This window comes from Lepidochelys kempii, chromosome 6 (genome assembly GCF_965140265.1).
Source record: "Lepidochelys kempii isolate rLepKem1 chromosome 6, rLepKem1.hap2, whole genome shotgun sequence".
NCBI lineage: Eukaryota > Metazoa > Chordata > Testudines > Cheloniidae > Lepidochelys > Lepidochelys kempii.
Window position 1 is genome coordinate 127,775,285 of NC_133261.1, and position 15,123 is coordinate 127,790,407.

At 45.8% G+C, this 15,123-nt stretch overlaps 1 protein-coding gene across 2 annotated transcripts in view; it reads left to right on the forward strand.

The window, feature by feature from the left end:
• Positions 1-573: 573 nt before the first annotated feature.
• The window catches only part of PYGL (glycogen phosphorylase L), a 40,132-nt gene continuing 25,582 nt past the window's right edge, over positions 574-15,123 (forward strand). Inside the window, exons 1-5 of one of the 2 annotated variants that reach the window (XM_073350178.1) lie at positions 574-818; positions 1,627-1,885; positions 4,943-5,044; positions 7,411-7,489; positions 8,563-8,666. In XM_073350178.1, coding sequence (XP_073206279.1) covers positions 1,643-1,885; positions 4,943-5,044; positions 7,411-7,489; positions 8,563-8,666 — 528 coding nt within the window. In that variant the 5' untranslated portion in view covers positions 574-818; positions 1,627-1,642. Of the gene's footprint in view, positions 819-864; positions 1,152-1,626; positions 1,886-4,942; positions 5,045-7,410; positions 7,490-8,562; positions 8,667-15,123 lie in introns of those variants that run through there. The other variant, XM_073350179.1, reaches the window with a different exon arrangement.

Sequence of the window (15,123 nt, forward strand, 5' to 3'; positions counted from 1 at the left end):
ACCAAGAAGAACCAGGCCTTGTAGTGTTTTCACATCAATTTAAATGGGAGTTAAAGACGCAGATCAATTATAAAAAGAAAAGGGAGGCCCAGTGGCACCTTAGAGACTAACCAATTTATTTGAGCATAAGCTTTCGCAAGCTACAGCTCACTTCATCGGAATGCATCTGTGTGTATATAAAGTCTGCTGCAGTTTCCACGGTAAACATCTGATGAAGTGAGCTGTAGCTCACGCTCAAATAAATTGGTTAGTCTCTAAGGTGCCACAAGTACTCCTTTTCTTTTTGCTAAGAGGGAGCGTTGATGTTTCTTTCCTTATATTGTAGCTCTGGGCGAAGATTTGATTTTTAATATTTCAGAACATGGAGATAAATCCCTTCCAAGGCTCTTACAGAGACAGGGTGGGTGAGCGAATATCTTTTATTGCTGCAGCGCTTCTGGTGGCGAGACAAACTTTCCAGCTACACCGGGCTCTTCTTCAGAACTATACCCCTCTGTTCCTTCCTCTCCTGCTTGGCTACGCTGGCAAGAAGCCCAGGTCAGCAATAATCCAGCCGGCAGTTCTTGTTTTGGAAGAAACACTCCGCTCCTCCACAGCGTCGGGCTGATTCACTTTCCTGTGCGCCAGGGAGGCGGTGCACTGACCCGTTTGCAAAGAGCGCCTGGAAGGGAGGGCCTCATAAAGCCGCAAGTTGTTTGTTAATGTCACAGGGAGACAAAAGTCCATAGCCGAGGCTGCTGCAGCTGAGCTGGCTGCAAACCCTATTTTTGCCTTCCCCCTTCAAATCCAGCCCCCAAAGCCACAGATCAGGCTCCCAGGTGAGGCTAAGTCCTTGCAAACAGGCCGCCCTGCCCCGTTTGCAGCCCCGGGGGCCTTCAGCCAACACGCCCCAGAGCCCAGGGTGGGTCTGTGCAGGCGGCTGCGCCCTGCAGGCACCGGCTGGGCGGGTTTCGCTGCCGCCGGCCCCGGGAGGAGGCTGTTTGCAGAGCGCGGGGCCGGCCGCCGGCCCCCGCCCCCGGGAGAGGAACCCGCCAGCCCCGGCCGGGAGTGGCTGCGAGCGGCGCTGGCCGCAGCCAACCGCGGGCTATAAATACCGGCGGGCGCCGCTCCCCGGGCCCCGGCAGACGCGCGAGCAGCCGCCCCGAGAGCGGGTAGGTGGCCGCCGGCCCCGCGCTGAGCATCCCTCCCCGGGGGGCGCCCCCCTGCGCCCCGTCCTGCGGGGAGCGCTGGGGCCCGCCCGCCTCCCCCCCCGGGCGGGAAAGGGGTTCCCCTCCCTGCCCCCCTGCGCGCCCCACAGCCCCCACCCCGCTTATGGATAGGGGCGCAGGGGGTCGCCCCCCCAAAACCACCCTGCGTGCACCCCTTGGAGGGGGCTGAGGGTCCCCACTCACCATCCAGCCCTGCCCTGTGCATGCGACCCTTTTCTATACCTGGGTGCTCCCCCATTTATAGGCGGGGGGGGTCCCCTCCCTGGATCACCCTCCCTTCCCCAGTGGGGTGGCGAGGGGTCCTGTCTCCAGCCCCTGTGGGGTGGGGGAGAAGCACCCTGGGCCCCCTTTCCCTGCCGGCTGTGTGCACCCCAGGGAGGGGAGGAGCCCGTGTTGAGCGTGCATCCTGCCCCCGCAGCCCCGGGCCCAGGGAGATGTCGCGCCCACTGACCGACCAGGAGAAGAGGAAGCAGATCAGCATCCGCGGGATCGTGGGCGTGGAGAACGTGGCCGAGCTGAAGAAGGGCTTCAACCGGCACCTGCACTTCACCCTGGTCAAGGACCGCAATGTGGCCACCCCCCGCGACTACTACTTCGCCCTGGCGCATACTGTGCGCGACCACCTGGTGGGCAGGTGGATCCGCACCCAGCAGTATTACTACGAGAAGGACCCCAAGGTGAGCTGGGGAGGCCCCATGTCAGGGCGGGGGGTGGGGCTGCACTGGGGCTGCTGGCAGCTGGCGGGTAGGTCCCCCAGGTACAGGGAACCCAGTCCAGGATCACCAGGGGTACACAAGCCCCAGATGTGCACCAGGGAGGGCTGCTCAGTAGGTGGGAAGCTAAGGGCCAAGGGGAGCATAGTGGTGTGCAAGGCACAGTGGGGAGGGGGAAGGCACTGTGAGTTTGGGACCGCTTCCTTGGGCAGGTCCCCAAGCGGGGACATAGCTGTATAAATCCCTCAAGTTATGGGAAGGGTGAGTAGCTTCTGACTCAAGACCAGGAGTAACTTGTATAGTGGGGGTGCTGAGAGCCATCGAACCAAACTGCACAACCTGTATAGGACGGCAACCACTTTAGGCCGGGGGTGCTGCCACGCCTCTTGGTCCCGTACCTATGCTCAAGACCCTCCCAAGGTTCAGGAGTGGGGAGGCTACTTCATGTCTGGCATGGGGAAGCCCTGACTAGATGCTGGAGATTGGGAGGAGACATTACTTTCCCATCTTAAACTCCTCATGAGCAAACCTTGCTAAATCTCCCCTTGCTCCTGCTTTGCATTCAGCTGGAACTAGGTGTTTTTAGGGGGAGACGTGTCTGCTTCCTCATTTGTCCCTGATTCCAGGAACTGGGTTTAAACAAACTAGGCCACTTTAACTTGTTTTGCTAGTTGAACAAAACTTGGCTGCAAACACCAATATCCAGTGCTTGGAAAGAAAGTGTTTGCTGTATTGTATTGCAGCGTTTCTTCCTGTGTATTCCTGCCCCCCTTTTGTATTGTCCAGTGGGTCTGGCTGACCAACAAATATCCGGAAACCCTTTTAGGGTAAATTAGTTTAAGGGATCAAAAAGGTCAGAGTCAGCTCAAAATAAAAGCAAAATTAATTGGCAGTGACAGAACTTCAAAGCTGTACGTGCTTTACTACTAGAGTTTAAAACTTCCTTTGAGCCTTTTAGGAATACTTTACATGAGCCATTGCAAAAGTATAAGGAGCCTCTTTTTATGACTCTGTGAAAGTGCCATGTTAGCTGTCCTTCACAATTGTTTATATATAACTCTCACTTTCTTCTATTGCTCTGAACTTCAACTGAAGAAGACAGTCAAGCCAAAGTACACCTTTCTTACTCCCTGGCTGTATTTCTTAACTCTGATCCTTATAATGTGGCAATAAGAAACCAAAAAGTGCAGAACATGTGTAATCAAAATTTAAAAGGTAATCGACAACTGTCATATCCCAAGAGACTTGTGTAGTGCTTCCTGTGGTCTGCAGCATTGCTCATACAGACTGCATTTTTTCTAGGAAAACCCAGGCCCTGTAATTCAAAATTTTCTAGAGTAGATACATGTACTTCATGGAGACCCAGGGACTTTAGGTACTTGTGGGAACTAGGAGCACTGTAGTGGAGGAGGTTGAGAACTCATGTATCGCATGACCAGGTGTGAAATGTCCATCCTCTGAACCCTCAGGCTCCTCTGAGAAGGAAGTGGGACTGAAGTAAAAAGCTCAAGCAGTCTCAAGTGAATTGGCTTAACATTCCTCTAGGGTCATTGCTTGTCCGCTTTGGTTTATATTGAACACAGAACAGTGCTTGCTAGTGGATTAAACAGTAATCCTGTTTGTGACATCATTTGAAAGCCCCTCCCAATCTATCAAGTCTAATTACTTATCACAAGGCTGACCCCACCTTTCTCAGCCAATGATGATTTCTCATATGTCTGCTTTTCGACAGGTACCTTTGCGCTCTTTCCCACACTGTGGCTTACATGTGGAAGGGACCCCCCCCCCCCCGTCAACATTCACAAAGCTGCCACCTTCTCCTCTTCTAAATCCCTCCTTAAACCCAACCTCTGCTGTGATGCCCACAGATCACTAGCAGCCATTGGCTCGAGTGGCATGTAGCTGTGACCACTGTGACCATTTATGCAAATGTACTTGTCTTTACTGTTACCTTCCCTCCCATCTGTTACATATTGTTACAGTCCTAGATTGTGAGCTCTCTGGGGCAGGGCAACAAGTCTTTCTTTGAGTCATTTGTGCGGCACCTAGCGCAGTAGAGCCATGATCCCTGACTAGAGTCTCTTAGCACTACTGCAATAAACACAATAATCCTTGGAGGAAATTAAATTTCAGGGAACAAAGACTTCTATTATTTAGAATATTTGCATCAAGGGAGATTCTATCTAGATGTTTTGTTCAGGAAGCAGGAGTAGCTCTTGAAAGCACTCTGTGCATCAGAGTCAGGTCAGTTGTTTGGCGTTTCTAAAGCCTGGTTTAATTTGAAATGTCTGCTTCGTTTACATTTTAACTCGGTTTCATAAATAGACATAGGGCCACATGCTGCCCCTGATCTGAACATGCACCTCTCCCATTGATGCAATGAAACTGTCGGTCACAGGTTAAGGCTCTTGGAGGAGTTCTGATCACTTGTTCAAACAAAACTCAACCTCTTCCACCCTGGACCTACCATGCCCCTCTCTTCTCCCTGTGTGAGCATTAATTGTTTAAAACTAGCAGTGAGGGTGTAGAACACAGGGTTGGAGGTAGTTAGGCCTTTCCTCCATCTTGTTGCATGGCATACTTTATAATTTTTTTTCCCAGCATCCGCCCTATTTCCAGCCTTTCCTTTGGTTACATGTACAGCACATAAGGCCTGAAGCAGTCTGTCTGCAGACTCAGGAAGAGAGTGCTGCATGGGGTTATCGCTACAATCCTAAAGGCTGAAAACACCTTTTTTTAAAAAGTGAAATCAGTGGGTTAGGATCCCTCACCCCCTGCCCAAAGTGGCTTATGAATTTTTAAAGCCGTGCTTATTTTAAATCAAGGCATCAGCTAATAATCAGGATTTTCTACTCAAGGTGTTACCTTAACAAAGACTTGAGTCCTTTTGATGATGTAAGCTGGTTTTATTACTCTTGGATTTAGAAGATGCCAAAATAATGTTTCCAGATCTTGAACGTTTTTGAGGAGACTGTTTCTACATGTTTCAGTAAGATTTGCTTTCATTTTTCTTTGTTTCAGAGAGTTTACTATCTCTCTCTGGAATTTTATATGGGCCGCACCTTACAGAACACCATGATAAACCTTGGATTGCAGAATGCTTGTGATGAGGCAATTTATCAGGTAAGTGTGTCTATATTGTGGTTTAGCGGAGTAATATTTAGTCATTAGGGGTTTTTGTTTTGTTTTTGGCACCGGGGTGGGTGGGGGGTGGAGGGAGAGAATATTGTAGACCAAGAAGTCAATTGATAGACACAGTCCTAAATGGCCAACGTAAAGGTCTTGGAAGAATGTTAACTGACTGGGTGTTCAGTGGGTGTTGGCTACATAAGGAAATTCCTATGCTTTTGGCACTATCGGTTGACAGGATGTTACTGAATTTACAAAATTTCAGCATTAGAATAAACCTCTTGGTGTAAAATTCGACTTCCCCTTTTCACAGGAACAGAAACGTTACTTGTCACTGCTGTTTGAGGCTTGTGGGCTGGTCGCAGAGTCAGTGGTGTATAATAGTTACTTTTTAGCTAACGAGCATATATGTAAACTGTTAAGTGCTCTCTAAATCCAGAGTGACTCATGATTGTTCAGTAAAATGGAGGCATGCTGTACATTGATTGCTCACTAGCAGAGCTCCAAACCTTAACATTAAATTAGTCCGTGTTTTGAGCATAATATTCCAAGACTTTGGGCCAAGTTCCTCCCTCGTGTAACGAGGCGTAACTCCATCCGCACCAGTGGACCAAGGTTATCTTGGTCACTCATGGCTTGGCTTTGCTCCACCATTCGTCGTTGAACAACCGCTACTGTTGTTCCAAAGTTTTGAAAGTGGCTTTATTCCATTCTGCCCTTTGCTGCCCTTGTACTCTTGTTAACAGTATGCTCTCTAGTGCATAGCATTTTTAAGCAGTTACACAGCAGGAGGGATATTCTTCAGACAAACGGCTCTCCTTTTGAAACGCGTTTATTTCTGAATTTTTCACTTATACTGCACTCTTTCACAATGCAAAGAGAATAGCAGTAAGGTGAGGGCCTTGTTTTCGGAGAGGAATGTGTTTAGATTCTTTGTTCAAATACAGCTTATGCTAATATACCTCTGGAGTTACTGGCATGTACTGTTCTGGTTGATTGGAGAAGATATTATTTAAATGTGTTTTTTGTTACATGGATGGTAGGACCTGTAAGGTTTTATTCTGAGAAATTTTCAGCTGTGGTATTTGATGATTGTTGGTATGAACTGAGTAATAATGATTTTATAAAATATTCTTTGGGTTTTTTCAATACCTAAAAATTAATAATTTAACTAGCAGTAGGTGCTAACTTACATGGATTTTCTGTAGTATCTAAAGAAGTCTCTTTGTAAAATGTAATGCTGAAATATAACTGTACTCTAGTGCAAATGCTAGGTCCCTGCCCCATATATTGGTAGGCCTAGTTTCATGTGGCATAAACGTCTTTCAGAGTTTTCATACAGAGTACAGCATTTTCAAAAATTTTCTATACGTAGGCACAGCAACTTATCTACCCAAAAATGCCTAGCAAAATTCAGTGTTAGAATTCATTTCCAGTGTCCCAAAACTTCTTCGTGGTATGTACCATGAGTTGAGCTGTTACCTTGTTGGGTATAAGCAATGCAGGATCAGATTTAGTCTGTATTTGGATGGGAAACCTTCACAAAAATTGTAAAGTGGTATAGTATATGTGACACATACTGCCAGAAATAAAGCAATGCCACAGCCAGGTATGAGGGGGCACTGTGCTTCTGGGGGCACTGTCTTTTGAGTGAGATCTAAGACCAATGTCCTGACAGCTTAAGACCATTAAAATTCCCTGGCACTCTTTGGAAGAATAGGTGTTAGCCTGGTATCCTGGCTAACAACCAATAAAGTCTTGATGCTTTTCATACTTAGCTACTCTAGTAGTTTCAGGTGGATCAGCTATTCTTCATTTAACATCCTGATCTCTTGTGTAGTGCTCTTGTTATAGGTGGTTACCATCCTCCAAAGGTAGCTGTGTTTCACTGGTGGGCGAAATGTTTCTCTTCTATATTGTGAAGTTTTGATGAGCATGTTGGCACCTTCAGGTGAAAGGTGCTATATAAATCAGCTCTTTGTTTCAAGAACAAAAAGTGCAAGTGGGCTGGGGTTGAGGGGCTTATGTTGCTATTGTCCACAGTGCCTGGAAAGGGTAGAGGACCAAAGGTGCTTTGGGGGAAATTCACTGTCGCAGCTGCAGAGATGAGTCTGGTTAAGCTTGGAATCCAATAAACAAGTTCCTTCTTGAGCACCTGCCTGCCAGGATAGTAACAAGGGATGACGGTGCAGTGCTGAATTAATTGTGTTCAGAGCTCCTTGTAAATGGGTTCTTTCCAATAGCTCTGTTTGCATCTTAACTCCTGTGTTTCTCCCTCGTGGCAGAGTGGTATTGTAAATGTTCATTCTGCCACTTGGTTTCAAGAGCACAGAGCTCGTCTCTCTTCTGTCTGTATTTAGCTAGGGCTGGATATAGAAGAGCTGGAGGACATTGAAGAGGATGCTGGCCTTGGCAACGGAGGTCTTGGAAGACTGGCTGGTAAGTGAGTCCCATGAACGCAAGGAGCACTTGTCTGCCTGCATTGTGGTAGTACCTAATTATAAGTGTAAATTAAATGGTCATGCCTTCTTGTAGTATGAACACTGTGGACAATGCTGGTGGTAGGGAAATGAGTTTAATATGCAGGGCACTAATTTGTCCCATCTATGTGATCTCCCTGCCTTTCCCTCACACCCCTCCCCTAATAAAAATGATGATTTCCTTTCATTCACTAAGCTGTCTGCCAAATAGTTTAAATATAGTCTGTTTCGCTCTTGGACTCCACCTGTCCTCTTCAGTCTGGCCTCTTCTGCACAGAAGCTATCTCCCCTTTTCTATTAGTGCCTGGCTGTAACTTGCAAAATGTTGACTCCAGAAAATAGACACGCTGGCTGAATAATAGGATAACAACCATGCAGATATAACTTTGCTATTTTTGAACCAGTGGCCCTGCAAATGCTGTTTATAGTACAGGACTATTTAGGAGGAAGGTGCGTGTCGCGGGAGGGAGGGACGGACTTTGATACTCTTGGCTTATATTAGTGCAGGGCTGCATATGGGTCTGATGGAAAAGAAAGCAGGACTGACTTCCAGACCCCAGTGATGATCCCCCAGTTGCTTGAGCATCAGATTAACCTTGGGCTTCATTGTCTACTCAGAATGCTCTCCAAGGCCAACTGTATCTTGACTCCCATCCACACCTGCTTTCAACTGGTGTTTCTTTAGTCCTCAGAGTACTTGTTTCCCTAGCATGGGAGGTGGCACGTGTGGTGTGCCAGGCATGGGGTTGGAGCCACATACACAAAGGGGGAGGCAGCATGTGGTGTTGTGTGTTATGCAGACAAGGAGTTGGAGCAATAGGAAGATGTGGAATGGAAAAGAGATTAACTGACGGTCTCTAAGCCATGCCTGCATATGCATGCTGCGTAAATGTACCATTCAACTTAGCGCGAAGTAGGGAGCTCTGTTTTTTTATATTTGGGCTGCTTTGTAAGCTTGTCACTTTCAGGGGCTGATGAAACCATAATGGGAAATTTCACTAAATATGTCCCTAAATTGTCTATCCTTAACAGCCTGCTTTCTTGACTCAATGGCAACACTTGGGCTTGCTGCATACGGGTATGGCATCAGATATGAATATGGAATCTTCAACCAGAAGATCCGAGATGGATGGCAGGTACACCTAAGCCAAACCCTGCTGTTTCCCTCCCCACCTTGTGGAAGCAAAGAATGTGCTTCCTTTAAACACCGACACTGGGGTCATGGGTCACTTCAGATGTTTTGTCCCATTTATCACATGTTGTCCAAGTTTGAGTACTTTAGATCTCTTGGTTTAGATTAATTTAGGCAGTGAAGCTGCATTTAGGGGAGCCAATACAAGATGCAGTGTTCTGTTAACTGGAGAAACATGCCCTGAAAGTCTGAAATTTGAATTTTATTTGGGGGAGGAGGGTGTTCCCAGTCCCCCAGGGAAAATGTAAAAGCTCTTCGAAATCCCTCCCCTTGCAGTTGACTTATGGATAAGTATGCCTCAAATCCTAAAATATGAGTTACTCTCCTGCTTGTAACATGGGGAAAGAGAGGTCATTCCTCCAGCAAAACAAAAACCAAAACTATTTGTGATGGTTAAGTGGGGATTATGTTGCCTCTTTCTTCCATGTCTGTCAATACAGAGAGAGAATCCTTTCTACCCACCCTTCTGCAGCCACCCACTTAATAACTCAGTGGACCAAAACCAAAGTGTACCTGCCCTTGTGTTTGTATTTAACCCGATGCATTGACAGGCCGCACTCCATGCTGTTACATTAAATGGCTAGTGTATGGGATCTTAAGCCTTGAGGAAAAAAATGCTAAATTTGAAGTTTCTACGGTTGCAAAAACATGTGCTTAATTTAGAATTATTAAAGTTTCAGCTGCGTAAGAAGGTGAGTTTTCAGGATGTATTTAACGATAGCCAGGGGACAGGCTGGGATGCTTGGAATTCAGCCTATCAAAATCAAATACACAATACACACTTTTTTTTTTTTCAGAATCATCTAACCAACTTGCTCCTCCCATGATTTCAAAGTGCCTCCCCTGGCTTCCCCCTGACAGTAGTACAATGTTGAAGCCATGGTGTCAATACAGATATCAGCTGCTCGCTGACCACTGGGGCGAACATGAAATTTAATATCCAAATAAACACCACCCAGGCTTCTGGCTTCTTTTTTTTAATACCGGAGTCATTCAGTCACTATTTAACGCCTAAATGAAGCTACCTTAGATTCCAGCCTGCCCCACCAAAATGTTATAGAACGCAGGGAGCGTGTGGCAGCTTTTAAATCTAGCTTGCTGGGGAGCGTGTGGTTGGTATTCCAGTCATATCTAGGGATCCTGACTGAAATCGGGGCCTGTTGCATTGATTCAGATGAAATATTTGAGCCAGGGTCAAAGGTATTAACATAATCCAGTCATTGTCCAACATGAACAAGTTTGAAACTAGGTTCAGGGTTTGGTATTCGGGGACCTTAGCCTGCTTAGTACCATGGCAAACATGCTATTAAAAATCCTTATAACCTTTTACTGAAGATTAATCACTTGAAATGTCAAGTATTAAATAAGGCTTTCATTTTAACAACATCCCTTGTTTCCTTTAGCTAGAGAGGTTTTTTTTTAAAAGAAATAAACCCCTCCCACTTTTGTTCGACAATGTCTTAGATAGTAATAACTGTCCTTTTTGGTGAAGAAACACAAGTTTGTTGAGATGGGCTGGAGCTGTCCTTGCTGTTTAAACCCCAATCCAGCCTCCTGGAAGATGAGGCAAAACAACCATAAAAGGGAAAAGCAAAGAACAGCCAAGATAGAAAATGCAGATTCTGTCTCTGACGTTGACTTTCGCTTGCAATCTCCCTGCTGGAAAAACACAGGCCCAGAAGACTTATCAGCCCCTCCAAGAATGGGCAAATATGTTTATGGCATTGCTTTTAGTTGCAACTCTGGTCAAATGCTTACAGCAATGTTGTAAAATACGCAGTCTTGGCTGGCTAAGCGAGACTCTTATTAAACAGAAGGCAAGAGGAGAGAGAAGAAGGACACACTGAAGGGGAAAGGGGACAAAGTCTCACTTCCCAGGTGGTGGTTGGAATTTAGCCTGTGACAATGTCATCTGGGTCCTTCTCTGTCGCCTGGTCTGATCAGGACATCTCTCAGGATTAGGACAAAGAAGGTCCAAGGTCCCAGGGGATGGTGTGGGTGGCAGCCATGATAAGGCTTGCTGCAGTGTTTGTTGGCAGATAGCTGCTGCTTTTACTAACTTTCCCCAATAGTCTTCTCTTTGTGAGAACCCTGAAACAGAGTGGTGGATGGAATACTCCATCTTCTCATTACTTTGTTCACCAAATAGGCCTAATTTTGGACGCACCAGTTTTGGGATATTTTTAACCTTACCAGTTACAATTTTAACACAGTCCTTGAGTGGCATTCGTAAAACCCTTTCTAAATTACATCTGTTTTTCTCTCCTTTTTGCATCCTTCTTTTAAACAATTTTATATAAGAAGTCATTGTGACAATTTTGAACTTTCACTCACTCTTAGCAGTTGAGCTCACAGTCAGGGTAAATTTGTAGGCCCAGTCATAACAGGCCCCATTGTAACAGGCACTGTATGGAGACACATCCCGTAAGAGACAGTCCCTGCCCTGAAGAGTCTGTCTGCCTTGTATATCTAAAGCTGTAAAGGGTGGCAGAAAGGAAGTACCATCTCTGTTTTACAGATGGGGAGCTGCAGCACAGAGAGATTGAATGACTTGTTTAAGGTCACAAGAAGTTCATGGCAAAGCCAGGACATGGAGCCAGGTCTCCCGAGTCCCGTCCAGTACCTTAACCACAAAACCCGCCTTCTCTCTGTTACGCAGGGTCGGCCCTAAAAGCACGAAACGCCTTAGTAAATGAAAAATGCAGTTCTGATTGGATGCCAGTATTGTAGGTTGGTAACATTGACTTGTTGGTGCTTGCAGAATACTAATCTGTTTACAGCATATCTTGGCATAGCTGCGTTGCACGGAGAAACAATGGGCCCTTTGAGTTCACCCAGACTAATAGTTTGTTCAGCAGCGACTGACCAGGCTGAGGTGTTCCTGCCTCGCTGCTCTGAAATTATATTCCAGGCCGTCAAAAGACGTTTCCTTGTTGAACTTTGCAGCATTTGAATGATAAATGGCTCGTTGATTTTGCCCGTATTTGAAACCTGTGCGCCCACTGCAGTGAAAGTGCAGCTAGATGCCCATGTGTAGCTGTAAACTGTGGGGTTTGGTTAGGAGTGTGCTGTGGAGGAATGGCACCAAAGGAAGGTGCCTAGTTGTGGCACTGTCATGCCAGAGAAGCCATTTGTAGTCCTGGGGCCAAATTGAGCCCTCATATAAAAAGGCATAAATCTCATTGACCTCACTGGAAGCTGCACCCACCCATGCAGGGATTGAATTTGGGGTCTCATGCTCTTTGGGGTAGAATTGGAAGAGTGATAATGGCAGTGCACCTCTTCCTGGGGCAGGGGAAGAGTTACTTTTACATGGCTGAGGAGCAACATTGACTGACTGATACCCCCCCCAACAGAAGAATTGTTGTGACCCAGGACCACAAGGAGGGAAAGGAGAAGATCCTTGGGGCTCTGGCAGACAGAGAAGCCCCCCTCTTTCTCCCCATAAAGGAGAAAGCTGTGGCGGGGAGAAAGGTAGATGCACTTGCAGGGGCAAAATATCAGCGCACACTGGCCTGAGTGGAAAAGAGGTCATGTAGGTTTGAGATGGAAAGACCTAGGCCAGTCCCACCCATCCCCCAAGAAAGGACGTTCTTTCCTGGCTTCTGAGCTCAAAGGTGCCCATTCTTAGCAGGGGACAGTTTCAGACCTTTGGGTTATGGGCCCAGGTTTCTGGCTCTTCACAAACTGGGAAAGTCCTCTTTCTTTGTGACAGGCCTAGCTGTTCTCTTCCATCTGCAGTGCTCCAATCTTTTATTTCTTTTGTGTTGTCAATAAGCTTTCATCTGGAGCTGTAATCTGAAACTCTCCTTTATTAGCACAAATCTGTGGTATCCAACTCTTCTAATGGTCCTGGAGGGTGCGCGCGCGCGTGTGTGTGTAAATATATATTTATTTTAAAGTGTAGCCAACATTGCATGTTTGGCCTGGGCTCTTATCCGCCCTGCAGTTGATTATACAGAATTCCATCTGACTCATGGAAAGGGAACAGTGACTAATCCTATGAACAGCCAGCCTTCCTCAGCGTGCAGTTTTTAACTGCTTTCCTATTAAAGATCTGCTAGTTAAACAGCAGGGCAATGATTTTTCTTCCTCACTCTTTGGTTGCTTTGTCTTAACATGGTCCTGTCCTCTACTCCTATGACCTGTACATAATGGCTGTCTCCTCTATAGCTCTCATTCAGCAGTATTAAGGCAGTGTCTAATCTATAGTCTTCCGTTTAGCAGCACTTCTTCACTGAGGTGCCAACCTGCTTCATTAGCAGGTCTCCAGGATGAGGTTTAAATTCTTATTAAATCTATTCCTGTCTCATCACACTCACAAGATCCAGTTGAGTTAGTGAGCGGACAGGGAACCAATTACCTTGTAAACAGATCTGGTCTTAGACTATTGTAATCATCTTTGTCTGGAAAAAAGCATATTAGAAGGAACGCTTCTCCGTCAATGGTCATCTGCCTCTCATGGAGCTCCGGTGCTCTTATAGCTCTAAAAATACTCTGATATATTTGGAGCTATAAGGTCTTGCATTGTTGTGGAGGACCTGGCTTTCAACATCTTTTTTTAAGCAACTGAGTTGTTGAAATTGGGGAAATCATTAACTGAAGATCTTGCAAATGATAACCAGGGTTCAATGTAGAGATTACAAAACAGAGATGCCCAGGCTAACCCATGATTGTCAACATGAGCAGTTACTGGGATGTTAAACTTGAAATAAAGTCTTTTACTGGTTGGTGTTGCATGAAATTAAACATACAACCATGTAAAGATTTCCTAAGTGTTTCTTATTATAGTCTTTTAGTTTTAATTAAAGTGAACAGAAAAGGTCAGATTATAGGTGCCTGGTGTGGGTATAAGTGTTTGTTTGAATTTTCATGTGCAGTTACCATAACTGCAAATGCAAGTCAGGCTTTGTGCCGGAGAATGCACAGAATTCTAGATGCCCAGTTTGCACATCAGCTCACAGAGTGTGCATTTTTAATGAAAATCTTCAGACCTCTGTTCTGACAATCTGTCCCCAAAGCTCTGAACAATGTGGCTCTCCAACTCTCCTGTGCATGGATTCTCTCAAAGAAATCAGGCTCTCCAGCTAATGAACTTGGGAGCTCTTTGTGCATCTACAGATCAGCTGCCAAAAAGCCTCATCCAAGAGCCATGTGAACAAATGATTTCACTAATGGTAATGGAATGTTCAGCCACTCGGTGGCACAGTGTGTAAAATGCCTTATTTAAACGAACCTCACCCCAACCTGCCTTCCTCAGCATGCACAGTTTATAACTTCTTTCCTATTAAAAGAGCTGTTTAGTTAAACAGCAGGATAGTGACATTCGTTCCTCACTCTTTGGTTGCTTTGTCTTAACATGGTCTTGTCCTCTACTCCTATGTATTTTAAATCATCTTATGATGAACTCACCTGGTGTGTATAAGCAAGCTCTGTAGCCAGGCCATATCTGGTACAGGAACGTGACATGGTGTCAGGAGTAAATTGACAACAGAAATAGAAGGAAAACCGCAACAAAGGTTGCCAGGTTGTCACTCTTCAATGCCCAAGAGAGCTTTAGCAAGCTGTCACAATGGATAGATTAAGCAGTATTTCACAAGAGTCTGAACTGCACACAACCTCCACAATGAACCTGGAGATGTAGAGGTATTATCTTTAATTTGGGCTATGGGGAAGCAAGCAGAGCAGAGCTTTAAATCCTTTGACTTTGTGACTGACTTCAGTACAGATAGAAAAGGAGTACTTGTGGCACCTTAGAGACTAACCAATTTATTTGAGCATGAGCTTTCGTGAGCTACAGCTCACTTCATCGGATCCGATGAAGTGAGCTGTAGCTCACGAAAGCTCATGCTCAAATAAATTGGTTAGTCTCTAAGGTGCCACAAGTACTCCTTTTCTTTTTGCGAATACAGACTAACACGGCTGTTACTCTGAAACCTTTCAGTACAGATGACCATGAAAGGCTTCTGGCTATGTTTGATGCATACTTTATGGAAGAGCATGTTTTCATCGGAGAATTCAAGAACCAGGGGAAATGTTGAATGTTTCATAAGAGCTCTGCGTACATTGGCTCACAACTGATTTTGGGGAATGCAAAACATGAAAACAATCAGATGGAGGCTGGTTATTGGGTTAACAGAAAGGAAAAACCTCTCACAGCAGTGACGGTTGAAAGGAGAGTACAGAAAGCAAAGCAGTCTGACCTGCGCAGATAGCAAAACTTCTTAGAGCAACTGAAAAGGAGCTTAGAAACTGTAAACAGACACTTCAGTGTTAAGTTGTCATAAAACCTCTGAGGCAAGGGGAGAGAACTCCCAGGCTAAGAGGGACAAATTCTACGAGCTCTGGGAAAAGTCATATCCCAAGAGATTATGCATGTCCAGCCGGAGGCACACCGTGTA